The sequence below is a fragment of the Thunnus albacares genome, chromosome 16 (assembly GCF_914725855.1).
Source record: "Thunnus albacares chromosome 16, fThuAlb1.1, whole genome shotgun sequence".
NCBI lineage: Eukaryota > Metazoa > Chordata > Actinopteri > Scombriformes > Scombridae > Thunnus > Thunnus albacares.
In genome coordinates, this window is record NC_058121.1 from 28,349,525 (window position 1) to 28,364,791 (window position 15,267).

A 15,267-nucleotide genomic window follows, 5' to 3' on the forward strand; every position below is an offset into this window, starting at 1 on the left:
CGATGCTGTCAGGGAAGGGAAGTTATTCTCATTAGGAGTGATGATATATAGATCTAAATAATGAATATTCAGCTGATTAAATATTGATGAGTTCATTTTGAATGTGATCTCAGCTCTCTCGGTCTCTCCAGCGGATCAGCTGCTATGTGATAGTGTTGCAGCTGCAGAGGAATAATGTAGTTTAGCAGCTACGGACGGACGGCTGTTAGATATACGTTATACTGTCTCGTCTTGACCGACTGACCTGAATTTGACTCTCGCTGACCAGTGAGTTCATTTCTGAAGATCCATTCCACATTTTTCTCATTAATCCAAAAGGAATTAAAGCTCACTCATACCTACATCAAACCGTACAAAAGCTTCCCTCCAAGTTATTTATATCTCACAACTTGTCAATCATTGAAATAGCTGTTTATTTACACCTCTCCCATTCAAATGTCTGTGGTCAGATGTAGTTTCCTTCCAGTCTAAATGTTCTTACATTTAAAATCTTGTGTGTCCAACATGGAGAGAAAGTAAACTTTTCTGACACTTCTCATCAAAGACGAGGGGGATGATTTCACTCACAGAGTAGCTCGACTCTGAATTTAAAAGTGAGAAGGTTAGTGATAAAAAATTGATGTTGAGTAAGAGAAATGGTATAAACCTGTAGTATCTTCTCTCTGGTCTCAGAGAGGATCTGCTGCACCTCTTCTTCATGGGCCTCCTTCAGAGTGGCGATGGCCGCCTCGTGTTCGTCGTTTTTTGTGTTCAGTGCATAGATAACCTGCAACGGAGAGAGGGAAGGAAAGCTTTAGGAAGTTTTACTGTATTAACCTTTAAATGCTCGAGTTCAACCGATGTGAACTATGTCGGCGCTGCTGATGTTTTGTTCGGAAATTAAATTGGAGGCTAGAATAACAAAACAGTGAGATGAAAGGATGAAAGGAAGACAGATACTGTACATTTACTCTTTGTAGGCTGGAAAAGCTGCTCGTGCATCATTTATATTATCATAAACCGTCTGATCCTGAATGTTATTATCATCAAACTCTATTCATGTGGAATAGCTGATACTTTTTAAAGTCCCCACCAACATCTACCAACATGTAGGCAAATCATAAAAACCTTTACATGAATCATTTATGGTCATTTTACACCAATCAGCTTCTAGATAAAGACACGCAGCCGGCAGAGAAATGCTGCAGTAATGAGTCGTGGTATGCAGCCGGCATTCAGCTGCATCCACTATAAGCTGTAGAAACCCTCCCGGTGCACGTCTCCGTGTTTCCAGTATTAGCTCAGAAGCATCAGCGGCGATGGCCCACAGTTATAAATTAGAAATCGGTTGATGCCACGTATTGCCGGGGATAAAAATAACACGAGCAAACTGTTGTGCATGAGATTGACCTTTAAATCCCTTCCAAAAATACACGCAGCAGCCAGTCAGAGAGCCGTAATCTGACAGCCCCCCCCCCCCCCCCCCCCCCCCCCCCCCCCCCCGCTCACAGAGGCAGAGAGAGAGAGAGAGGACAGAAATGCCTTTTACATTTCCACATGAAAAGCCATGAGACACTCCCCCCCCCCCCCCCCGATGCTTCTCTCTCCCTGCCGTGAGAAACAAAGCTATGTGTTGCCTCTTTGAAAAAAAGCAAGTCAATAATTCAGCACATTGAACTGTGTGATGGTGCTAAAGAGCCTTTGTTTACTTTGGACCAAAGTCCGTCAACAGACTTAGAGATGGAGAGCAGCAGCAGCAGCAGCAGCAGCAGCAGCAGCAGCAGCAGCAGCAGTAGCAGCTTTCTTTGAAACAATGACATCCACTTTTTATGCCTCGCTGGGAGATGAAAGGCTTTAGTTTGACAAGTGGTGGTGTTTTTTCAAATTCCTGTTTGTTTATTCTCCACACACACACACACACACACACACACACACACACACACACACACACACACACACACACACTCGCTGGCTTCTGCTGACAGCTGCAGAGTTTTACTTAACGAGAAAAAACGGAGACACATTATAGTCGGGAGGTGATTTCAGTGACCTGCTGATGTGAATATAATGCATATTTTCATCCCTTTTCTCATTATTATGCTGTACGTTTAATATAACCTGATATTTACATATATATCTCTCAATTCAAGCCAAATGTAGTTTATGGAATATGTATCTTCATGTACGACAGCAAGAAATCTTATTTTCTTGATTAATTGATTAATGGTTTTAAATAGTGAACAGTGTTATAATTTCTAAGATCACATGTTGATGTTTTCAGTTTATTATCATGTATGAAACAGAAAAGCTTAAACAAACAAACATCTAAGGAGCTGCAACCAGCAAAATGACTAAAACGATTATTCAGTTATAAAATTGTTGCAGTTTAATTATCTGACGATCAACTAATCGATTAATGGACTAACCTTTGCTGCTCTAGTGTCTAGTTTTATTTCTTTTCTTTCTTACATCTTCATTTGGACAATAATTCAATATGACTTTTTTATTTTAAATTGAAATTACTGAGAAATTATTAGAGCTGCAACTAACAATTATTTTGATGAGTCGAATTTTAGCATTTTGACTTTAGAAAATGATTTGATTATCAAAAGCTAGTTGCCAATTAATTTTCTACCAATCAACTAATCCATATACATAAATTAATCTATTGAGAGTCAAATAAAATGTAAACAAATAGCAGAGAAACTTAAAATCTTTCTTTTCTTTTTCATGTTGGAAACTGTGGAACGAAACAAAAGAGTCAAATAAATCTGAGAAAATTCAGTTTGCTCCAAAATAAATAATCTTTTCCTCCTCATCTCTAAATTATTCAGTCAGCTCAGTCTCCCCGCAGCGCAGGAAGTGAATGAAGCAGACGTAACAGTTAGAGGAACTAAAATCTCTGTTACACACACACACACACACACACATACACACACACACACACACACATGAGCACACGTGTACTGAAGTGAGCAAACACTCCAGCAGAAACTGTCAAGATGTCTCATGAATCGATGCACTCGTGTCCAAACTCCTCCGTGTAATTCACCTGACAAATGGTCAGTGAAGAAGATGAAGAGGAAGAGTGTATGTGTGTGTGTGTGTGTGTGTGTGTGTGTGTGTGTGTGTGTGTGTGTGTGTGTGTGTGTGTCACATAAAATGACAATTGCTGCTGGAAAGACAAAGGCTATAAATATCGTCATCATTAGGAAACAAATCAACATTGAATCATTGAAAGACAGAAAGCTGATATTGTTTAAATGTGTCTGCAGATTATCTGCCAACATCAATTATGATTGTGCATCCAGGTGTTGTGTGTTAAACCTGCAGATATATCAACGCTGTCGGAGTTGATTCTTAGCTCAGTACAGGATTTAACCCTTTATGGCTCTGCAGTATCTGCACACATGTATCCGTACCGAGGAAGCTGCTGGGAAGGAAGTAAGAAAGAAACTAAATTCAGCTGCACAAAATGATTTTTCGACAGTATAATCTGTGATTTTTCTCATACACATGCAGCCTGTGATGAAGGGTCACAAGTACAAATAGTGTGACGTTGTTATAGAGCAACGAGGTCTGCAGAGGAAGGAGGTCAGAGTGGATGAATGGATGGAAGTGTCTATCAGCCCGTCCTGTCCACAGACACACATCTCCCTCCATGTTGACCTTCTACATGTGTTACTTAAATGTACATGTAGTAAAACACACCGAAATATATGAAATATACAAACGTACAGCCCTTCTGGGGAAACATTCACTCAGTTCTCTGGGATATGTGGTCCCTAAATCCTGACTTGTCCTGTAGCTCGGACACTCGGATGGATCGGTGCATGTAGGAGACCAACATCTGGCTGGGAAGAAGGTCATTACTAAAAAAACTGGCTCATGTCTGACACCTCCAGTAGCAAACAATGGATGTCAGTCAATTATAGATGATATACTGGTGATGGAGCATCTCACATATAAGCTGAAAATGAAAGAAGATCTCTTTGTAAAAAGCAGTGATTCTACATAACTGTTCGCAGGCTCTTCAATAGTTTCCTTCCTAATCTGTAATCCTGAGGAGATTGTCTTGCAATATATTGTCAACATTGATAACTAAAATAAATAAAAAATGTTCATGTAGTAAGCGTTTCATTATTTACACACTTAAAGTAACCCAAGTACTGTAACCTGACCTTTCTCCTTATTCTTATTGACATTAACATTACTGCTACGTGTCATTGAACGTCTACAACAGCAGCTTCCTTCCTTCTACTGAACCAGTGGTCTGCTGCTATCAGCGTCTGTCTGGGTGTGAATGTGAGAGAAGGATGGAGAAGAAAGAGAGAGAGAGGGAGAGAGAGAGAGAGAGAGAGAGAGAGAGAGAGAGAGAGAGGAGTAAAGTGTGCGTCTGTACTAGCAGAGATCCTCTCTCGTCTCCGCGGGTCGATCGGTTCGTGTCCTTGGAGGAGTTTGCATAAATGACAGTGATACCAGGCGGATCGATAATGTGACAGCGAAATGCCACAAATTTCATCCGTCAGCGGTGAGAAAGTCACAGCTGAGAAACTCACTTTCACCAGCAGGCGATGGTGCAGCTGAGTCCCCTGCTAGCAGCTCCGTGAAATATGACTGCTGTCAAACACTGTGAAGAAATTCCTCTTTTAGCTTCCTTTTACTTCTGAACCTCCTGTTTTCACTCTTCGGTTGAATGTTATTCTGTTATTCTAGAGATACAAACGTATGTTTTCTTGTACTTTTCTTTCACCGTCTTCCTCCCTTGTTGCTTGGATACAGTCGTTGTTATGAAGCAGGAACATTCTGCTTCAACAACAGGTTCAACAAACAAACACAGCGGATGAATGTTAATGTCTGTGAATATATTAGCAAACACTGACGGACACTAAATCTGTTATGACTGAAATAAATGAGCTTTTTTACTCTCTGAGGCTTATTGTCAGCTGCTATAATGACACAAAAAACACTCAAAGTTTCATCTGAACAAACACAAAATCTAATTTTAACAGCAGCAGTTAGTGTGAGCTGCTCTGTCAAGTAGATAAAAGATTCTGTGTGTTGAAGTGTCAAAGTTGCTTGTTATTAAACTGCTTATTAGTATCTGTCCACCGCCAGTGTTGACTTGTGGGTTACATGTTTTTTTCCCATGATGGAGAAATCGAACCAAAACTGGTCTGTGATCATTTATATGCTGGTTTTTTTAAAATGAAAGAGAAACAGGAGATTCATTTCTCTACAGCGAGTCTCAGGCTGCATTTACAGAAACCTGCAGGGAGTCATTTACTCCAAACCTGCAGTATTTAGTCCTGTAGTTGAGAATAACTGCACTCAGACTATCATGCATGGAGCTGAAAGTGAAAGCAAACAGCAGCATATTCACATATTTCTGCATGTAAATAAAGCAGAGACAATAAAAGGTAAAAGTCAACCAGGTTTTTGAAATGTGGTCTGTTTAGACTCCAACGTGCTGCCAAAGTCTTTGAACTGGCAGGATGATGAAGCTACCAGAGTGAACTCCAGTTAAATGTGAGTTTGTGCAACAGTCTATTAACTAACCTACAGACCAAAAGACACAAACTTTAGGACCCAAAGATGAATGAAGAAATGACAGCAGCTGCCAGATTGAGCTCGTCTGGACTGATGTCATCGGCTCTTCGAAGGATGAAAGGAGGAAAAACAGAAAGACGACAGACGGAAGGTTGAACAACTTCAAAAGATCTAATGACTCCTGAAAAACCTCCTCACACACACACACACACACACACACACACACACACACACACACACACACACCTCACTAATCTCTCAGCTCCAGTCTCTGATGAGACTTTGATGATAATGATGATGTCTAATAACGACCGTTTCACTACCTTAACACACAAGCCGGTGGTCATCCTGCAGCCTGTGACAGTTAAACCACAGCGACCGACGACTACGATGTTCTGGACTGTAGCATGTCAAACCAGGAGTTAGTCAGCAGCAAACAAACATATGCAGGACGTTTGCAGAGGTCGTTTAATTATATAAAGTGAACCACTTATGTGTGGCGTCACAAAGCCTCGCAGATATGAACTATGACTGTCTCTTCGGTAGCGGCGCGCTGATCTCTGCACGCTTGAGGATAAAATCATTAACGGCGTGGAAGGAAGAAGGCAACGGGGGAGACGCGCCGTTTAATCGCTGCGACGACTCCTGATGTGTCGTTTCACTGGCGGAGAGCAGTCAGTTTACTGGAAAACTAGTTTAACAAGCAATTAACTTCATTCATCATTACTGCTGCATAGCAAAACTACTGATCAGCTGATGGGAAACCAGCCGTGTTTCCACTGGAGAAGAAGCCACCGCAACACGTTTGTCCTCATTTTATTTATCATTTTTCAACTTTTTACTAATCAATTGAAACACTGCATGATTGACAAGTGTTTAGTTTTGTTGTTTTGAAGCTGGAAGTTTATTCATTTTATGTGCCAAAAATAATCTCGATGCGATCACACGTACAGGTCATGTGACGACACCTGAGCCTCTTCTATCTTCTAATGAAGACAGTGAGATGCAGTTGAAAGCTCACTAAAAGACAGACAGCGTGGAGCTTGAGTTGAGATTATTTGGTCACGGTGTGTGAGAGGGGTAGTAGATATGTAGTTATCAGATCTGCTGCTAGTTAGCTGATGCTAACGGGGGACTGAGAGGGACACGATAACAAACCACGACTGCAGGAAATGTTTCCAGGAACGAGAGCAGCGTTTCCCGTCTCAACGAGGTTCATCTGAAAGATTCATAACAGCGTTTTGGGTCCTTCCTCGTAAATGACGTCACGCATGTCTTTAAATCTACAGTTTGGTAAAGACTGAAACATATTTAGGGGTAAAAAGCCAACAATGTGAATATTATTTGTCAGTCTGATGATTTAATAAAGCTTCAAACCACTGAATTCATGTTTTATTGAAGCTATAATATCGCTGTACATCCTGACGGTGCTCTTATGTCTGATCATAGACTGTATATAAAGACGTTTTATGAAGATATATAAAGATATACTATTTATATACAGTCCGGTCTGATCACTATAATGACTTTTTTTTACTACTTGGCTGAACGATGTGATGAGACACGAGAGCAGAAGCTTCCTGAGCTGCAGTCAGGTATATCAGCAGGTAATTATCATTATCTTCTTACGCTCATTATCGTTTAATCTGCGTCTAATTGGAAATTTAATTTCTAATTTTTAAGCAGGGAAGATTCTTGCTCTTCGTTTGTCCTGTTGAACAACCTTCAGTGTTTACAGGCAGGTGATGTTACTAAAATATCATAAAACATATACAGTCGTCATATTTAGTGCTTGAAGCCTTTAGTGAGTCAGATCATTTCTTATTGTCTCTTGATTAGAAATGATCTCTGTCCTGTTGTTTTTTTCTCTCTTTATAGTCATATTTTTCATTTATCTGGTCACTAAAGTCTGTGTCTTTTATTTATAGATAGATAGATTAGATAGATAGATTAGATTATAATAGATTATAGATCATTTGCTCCACTTTTCTCACCTCTTTCCAGTCTAAAGGCTTCATATGATGTATGTTGATAATCCTGATTTTGGCCTTTTCATTACCAGCACAGATGGATACGAGTGTTTGTGTCCATATAGCGTTTTCCTCTGGCTGCACATGGGTTTTGTTTCTATGGCAACCATATCTTGACAACATATCACCGCTCTAACCGCCGTTGTATGATGGACTAGCATCGTCCCCTTTTTTATCATCTATTTGTTATTCTTAGACTAATATCTATTTGTCTGACAGTGTTTTTTTCACCATGAGTCCTCATCTCATATGTGATTGGTTGCCTGAAAAAGGAGCAACAGTGACGACATCAGAGCCTTTCTGAAAACTTCAGAGGGTCTTCAGCTAGAAGAGCTCGGAGCAGCCAGTCGACCACATACACTCTCTCCTCGCTGGGAACGAGTGAAGAATGATGCTGATGCTCAGAAACAAACAGTATATGGACACTCAGCATAAGATGGAACTTAACAGATGAATTGTTAAATACTAAACCGTACAGATTCCAGACACGATGCTGAATGTTGCTTCAGCATCATGAACAGGAGCCTTTTTAAAGAGATGAAACAGCAGCTAGTTGCAGATTAAAGACAGTATCAGTATCTGCTCTGCTAGCATGTGATCTGCTAAATTATAAGGTGCACCTTATCCGCCGGCTAATTATGGGATGTTCAGCGGTGCTGTTGAGATGAGGTCGAACGTGAGTAAATGCAAAGTTTGGCTCTTTTTTTTTGTATGAAAGCATCAGAAGAATCCTGTGAAGACGAAGTCGTGACTCGCTTGTTAGAATCTGACAGAAAAGAGGCAGAAAACAAAAAAATGAAGCGAGGTTGCTCTGCAGAATGTGCATATTCTGTGGTCTGCTTTCAGCAAAGCTTTTAATGCAAATGCCTCACATACAGTAGCTTTTGAACACTGTTGAATAAATCAAGAGGCCGCTCAACACAGTCGAACGGCCTCTCGATTTTGAAACGATAACATCTGAACGCCTCAGTCATGACTCACACTTTGCTCTTTGATGCTCTTTGTGAATTTTACCTCAAGATATGTGTATATTCAATTTAAAATTCACAGTATTGTGTAAAGGCTCTAGAAACATGTCTGACCTGTCAATGGATCCACACCTCAACATAAAAACCTCAACTCACTCTTCTCACAGTAAAAGATGTTCTGCATTTAAGTGAACATTGTGTAAATTGGATACAAAAGAAGCAGAAACTTTCTTTACTAAATCATAGTAAGTGTCCAGCATGATCGTCTCTTATCAGCATTAACCAGGAGACATGATTCACTGTGAAATAAGACTTCCTGTTTGTGTCGGATGAACTTAATAAATTCACATTTGGAGATTTGATACTGAAACATTTAGCACTAAAGTAACTCGCTGTGGTTTTCACCAATCACGCTGAACATAATATAATATGTGGAGAGAGAGAGAGAGACATATATATATATATATATATATATATATAGAGAGAGAGAGAGACATACATATATATATATATATATATATATATATATAGACAGAGAGAGAGAGAGAGAGAGAGAGAGAGACATATATATATATATATATATATATATAGAGAGAGAGAGAGAGACATATACATATATATATAGAGAGAGAGACATATATATGTATATATATATAGAGAGAGAGACATACATATATATATATATATATATATATATAGACAGAGAGAGAGAGAGAGAGAGAGAGACATATATATATATATATATATAGAGAGAGAGAGAGAGAGAGAGAGAGAGAGAGAGACATATATATGTAGAGAGAGATAGAGAGAGAGAGAGAGAGAGAGAGAGAGAGAGAGTCGTATTTGACAAATTAAAGTTTGACTCTTAGAAGAAAACACATCTGTTGTGATGATGGGAAATAAAAAGCCCCACATCTTTTTTTATTGCGGTTTGTTTACTCGCTGCTCTGTGCAGACAGCAGGGACACGTTTTCTCTTTGCGAGAGCAGATATTAAATGTTACCATTAAAAAAGAAGTAAACAGAAGTTTTCAGATTCTACTTGTAACAGTTTAATTTGCTCGACTGAATGAGCACATCGTGATTGAACACGTTTCTCTGAGACGTCTGAGCCAGATTGTTGCTCTGCTGTCATCTGAGGTCCTCTGCATGTAAACACAGATACACACCTTCCTCCTGTATACTAATATACACTGTATATATATTTAATAGGATCGACCACACATGATAAACACTTCTCAGTTGGACATTTCTCTTCCTTCAAAAAGGAAAATCTGCACAATTATTAGAAGGTTGAGGTAGAAAAATGTTAATCTGGGCCTCAGTATCTAATTCTATAGAAGAAACAGCACTAAACACAGGTAGGATGACACATGTTTACCAGAAATTACATCATAATTAAGCATAAATTCATTTTAGTTCAGCTGAAGGACTGTTTTTGTTCTACCAGCTTCTGCGCTCTGGTTGGTGATATTCTAACTAGTGCTGCCAATACACATGTGACTTAAAAGCACATGGCTGCTAACGTCTAAAAGTGTGTGTGTGTACGTGTGTGTGTGTACGTGTGTGTGTGTACATGTGTGTGTGTGTGTGTGTGTGTGTGTGTGTAGTTACTGTATTACGTAATCTAAACAGTAGAGATGTCTCTAATTGAATTATAAGCACCATCTGGATCCATTAGTATACTCCAAGTTCTGAGTGTGTTTTATATTGTTCTTTCTGCCTTCTTCAACACACACACACACACACACACACACACACACACACACACACACACACACACACACACACACACACACACACACACAGTACAATCCGTCTCGCCCATCATGCTGCTGAGACTTAAACAGAAATCGAGGCCTAAAGTCAACAAACACATTTAAACCCATGAGGACAGATCGATGCAGAACATTCACTTCCTGTTTTGTTTCCATCACACGCAGCATGAGATCCATGTGTCTTTCTTTTACTAATATTTTTATTTATTTACGTTGGAATCTTAATCCGCTTATGTGAAAATTAAAGGAAGATGATGAAGAATACCGAGTGATAGGTGAGGGGTTTAAGTATTGATCTAATTATCACAATCTCAGGATGTCTTGAAAGCGTCAGAGCTTCTAAATCCTGACTGATGTGAGAGATTTAAAAGAGTTCAAACAGCTTTCAACTCTCGAGCAGCGACAGCAGGGAAGGTGAGCTTCAATGTCGACCGAGAGTCTCTGAACCCACGAGGAAGAACAAAGTCTGCATCTGGCTCTTTTTCCCACTTCTCAAGCTTTCAGATCTCAATGATACAATTGGGATGCAGTCTGGTTGCTGTCAGAGTCCCAGCGTGTGTGTGTGTGTGTGTGTGTGTGTGTGTGTGTGTGTGTGTGTGTTGTAGAGACCCTGAGTTGATTACAGCTTATCCTCTGTCTCCTTTCATCTTTCCACAGGTCTTGACAGTGTCAGGCGTCTCCAGCAGCTCTTTACCAGGTTTTATTAAAGGGGACTGAGAGGTTTTCATTCAGCGTTAAAGGAAGCTGGAAATCAGATTTACTTCCTTTCACACTGTCATCCTTCTGTCTCTGTTGTCACTATAACAACCGAGGAAACCTTTAAAGGAAAGATACATGTGTACACGACCCTGTTTCCCTTTTTATTTATGTATATTCCATGTCTTATTGTTCATTATACTGGCGCAAATGCAGGAAGTATTGTGCTCTTTGTGCACAGCGTCATGCAGGAGACGACATTTCACTTCCTGTCACAGACCTGCAACTGTGATCTTTCTCTAACTGTAACCAAGTGTTTTATTTGTCTAAGAAAGCCGAACATATTGAAGAAAGTAAGAATTTTGTTGAATATATTGAACATTGAACGTAATCTGAGGTTTTGCAGAATCATCCGATATTGAGATTCTTAAACACACAATATGTAATTTCAGCCGCTAGGCGTCTCAATCAAAACAATAACAACAGACGGAGTGTGATGATGGTGTGAAGTAGCAAGGGATCATGGGAGTTGTTGTCTTCATTGGGATAGGATTACTCCAGTGTTCATCATTCAGGATGTTTTTACCGGCAGAGGTCTCCTCCTCTCCAGGACAGACGGACCCGGAGATTAAAATCGTTAAAAATACTAATTAAAGCTGTTTCACCTAAAAAATCAATATTTCTCCGACGATGTTTGGCGACCACCAGACTTCCTGGAGGGGCTGTTAGCCGAGCTGCTGCTAACGTTTGTCCAGTTTATTTCTCTGATAACTTAAGATCCAGACGTCCAACGACTAAAATCCTTCTTCCGGCTAAAAGATAAAGTTAAAAACCACCTAAATTTATCATGAAAATGTGTCTTAAAACTGAATAAAAGTCCATTTATAACAGTTTGTGTGGAACAACCACAACACCGATGTATTATCTTGTATGTGTGTAAGTTACTCTTTGGTAGACGCCATTGTAGCGGACAAACACAGCGCCGCCGTATGCATCTGGTGCGTGTTTACTCTTTGGTAGAGGAGGTATGACGTCATCGACAGGCGACCAAATGAAACGGTCCGTTACTTTGATTAAATTACAGATTTCTCTGAGTTTGAACATTGTTGGAAACATTTGGGATAATGTAAGTACACAACTCAACAACATATATAACATAGGTCTAGTTGTTTTTAGACATTTTAATGTGGAATAATTACATATTATAGCTTTAACTAGCGACAGAGTTGCAGAGCTTCATGAAGCAGTTTTCCTTTGGGCTTTGTTGTCTCCAACAACATTTAAGACACCGAGGAAATAAACATGTATAACATCATGTTTACATTTACAGACTGTCCCAAATGCATGAGATGAAACTGAGATGCTGTTTGAAGATGAAAATGAGATGCATTTAATTTATTTATTTAGCTTTAAAAGTACATACTTTTGTTCCCCGGTGTATTCAGGGAGAGTATATGAAGAGAATGATGATGAATTAGTAGTAGTAGAGTATCTGGCTGATAACACATGAATGTGTCATGAACATATTCACAAACTCATCTTTGTTTTCATCTCTGTCTGCAGATGTTCACCACTCTGAACTTATAACCGCTGCAGTGTAAAACATAAAAAAGAAAATGTTTTTGCTTCTTAAAATTCTTCAGCATCAGCATATCTGTCATTATGATAAAAAAAAGCTGCTCTGCATCTGCAGCTGCTCTTCAAGTAGAAACAGCATCAACTAGAAGAAGCAGTGAGCCGATGGCCTGCAGCCAGACGAGCGTCGACTTGGGCGACTTGATTATTTCTGCTCTTATTTCCTCCTCCAGTTATCTTCTTGTCTTTCCCGTCTGATCTGCCGGCTCACTTTCATTTCATGCTTCTTATTTCTTTACCGATCAGACTGGATTGACCCGATTACAATCAATCACAACTTGAAGAATGAAAGGCTGTAACCCCACACACACACGCTGGACGACCAATACGAGAGCCGACGACCTTTGACCTGCAGCAGGTCGCTAACGTCCTCTATCAGCTCTGATTAATGAACGGAGGCACAAACATCCTGATATAATTACATCAGTTTGTTCTGACTCTTCCTCTTCTCTTTGAAGAGAAGCAGCATGAGATGAGGTGGGAACAGCGGATTAAATAAGTGGAGAGAGTTTACCCCCCCCCCCCACTGTCATCCACAGGCTCCACGCTGATCTGATTATGATTGTGTGTGTGTGTGTGTGTGTGTGTGTGACACAGAGAGAGAGAGATGTGTGTGTATCTGAATTACAGACACACTCTTGTGCCGGACAGACAGAATGTCGCTGAGGCTTAAATCCTTCACAAAAGCAGCATGACCAACTGCTGAAATGTGGCTTTTTGGAGCTTTGCAGAGGTTTTAATAGACTGCAAAAGCCAACATAGCTGTTAACGGAATAGTTTTTTTTTTGAATTTCTTGTAGTAGTGACACAGATGCATGGACATTAGCTCTGGCTGGTTGTCCTGTGGTCATTTATCTCCCAGCAGAGAACAAGCAGCTCCATAAAAAACACATTTTAAAAACTGAAAAATAAAGAAAAGCAACTACAAGTATGATGGAAACAAAATGTGTTTCTTACGCCTGATGCAACAGTAAACTGCTGCTGTTGTACCAGAAAAACAAGTAGAGCTGTAAAGATCAGTCGATTCATTGATTAGTTTCCAACTATTTTGATCATCCATGTGAATATTTTCTAGTTTCTTTACTCTTCTATGAAAGTAAACGAATTATCTTTGGCTTGTGGACATTTGAGGATGTCATCTTGGACATTTTTCACTATTTTCCGTCATTTTATGGACTAAAAAACTAATCGATTAATTGAGAAAATAATCAACAGATGATGCAATGCTCAAGAAACCGTATCCGACATGTTTGTTGCTGCAGTTGATGTTCACTTTAACGTGTCTTTCTGTGACTTTAAATCTAAATGTGTGATTTTTTTTTCTCCTGTGTCGGTTCTTTCATGTTCATTCTCGCCTGTCGTGCTACAGAAAGCCCTTCATCCACTCCTCTCTGTGTGGTTTAATCATTGAGGAGAAAGAGAAGAAGAAGAAGAGGAAGAAAAGCTCCTGTGTGAGGATGGAAGAGAGAGAGAGAGAAAGAGAGAGAGAGAGGAAGAGGAAGATTCAGGATTAATCTGTCTGGGACACGAGCATCAGCACCACAATGTGTGTGTGTGTGTGCAGCAAGAAAACAGACAGACAAAGGAGGTAAAGAAAAGGGTTTTTTCAGCTGTAGCTCTTCTGTCTCGCTCATCAGTGCAACCACTGGGCTGCAGAGATGTGTGTGTGTGTAGTGAGGAGTGTGTGTGTGAGAGGATGAGAGGCTGGAAGATGAGAGAGTCAGGACTTCTTTTGCCTGATTTCTGGCATCCATCATATCAAAGATCCTGTTGTCCTCATGCACTCAAAGCGTACAGTGACGTCTCACATCGGTACAATAAAACCTTCACGTTTTGTTGATTCGACTCAAACTGACTGAGCACCATCACTTGGATTTTTCCGTCAGAATCGGAGCTGCCAAAAAGCAGACAGAGGGTCTTACTGGTCTCTCTGTGCGACTGTGGGTTCTTGCCAAGATGCCATGTTTTCATCCTGAAGATCAACAGCAGGGATTAATCTCAGGATTTCAGGGCTTTCCTGCTCAGGTTCTCTCCATGTTTGGGAATCTTGTATATTAAATATTACAAAATAGTTTTATGTTACATAATGCTAAAACATTCATTCTTTCTGAGGGATAAACAGGATACAAAACAAATGTACAGGGGAAGATTCCCTGTGAGAACATGCTGTCATGATGCTACACTCTCCTATAATCCCTGAACACATCACTGTATCCTCTATAAATCATTTCTACACATTATTCTGGGAAATAAAACGTTTTCATACAATTCATTCTCTAAGTGAACACCTAAAGCCAAACTATGACTGCTTTTAAATTTCCTAAATGACATCCGTCTGGCAGACCGTCAGACTTGATATTAATAATAACGACCAGGAGCGCCGCAGTTTCTTTTGACTTGAACTGAGCGCTGTGTTTGGTCTGTGGCTCTGATTCATTTAAAAGCTGAACCAGACGCCAGCAAAGTAAATGTGGTCTGCACCCGCTGATGATGTCTAAGCCGAGCAAAAATGCCAGAGTAGCCCGACCCGACCGCGGTGAATAAACGCTCAGATCGGCTGCGGGGCAACGACGCGTTTCCTGTTTACACGGAAAAAAAACAACCATGACACGAGCAGTTACCACCAAGATGG

At 40.0% G+C, this 15,267-nt stretch overlaps 1 protein-coding gene across 3 annotated transcripts in view; it reads right to left on the reverse strand.

The window, feature by feature from the left end:
• The window catches only part of fam184ab (family with sequence similarity 184 member Ab), a 148,478-nt gene that overhangs the window by 93,106 nt on the left and 40,105 nt on the right, over positions 1-15,267 (reverse strand). For all 3 annotated transcript variants that reach the window (XM_044376348.1, XM_044376351.1, XM_044376349.1), the window contains exon 2: positions 647-766. In XM_044376348.1, coding sequence (XP_044232283.1) covers positions 647-766 — 120 coding nt within the window. The remainder of the gene's footprint in view (positions 1-646; positions 767-15,267) is intronic.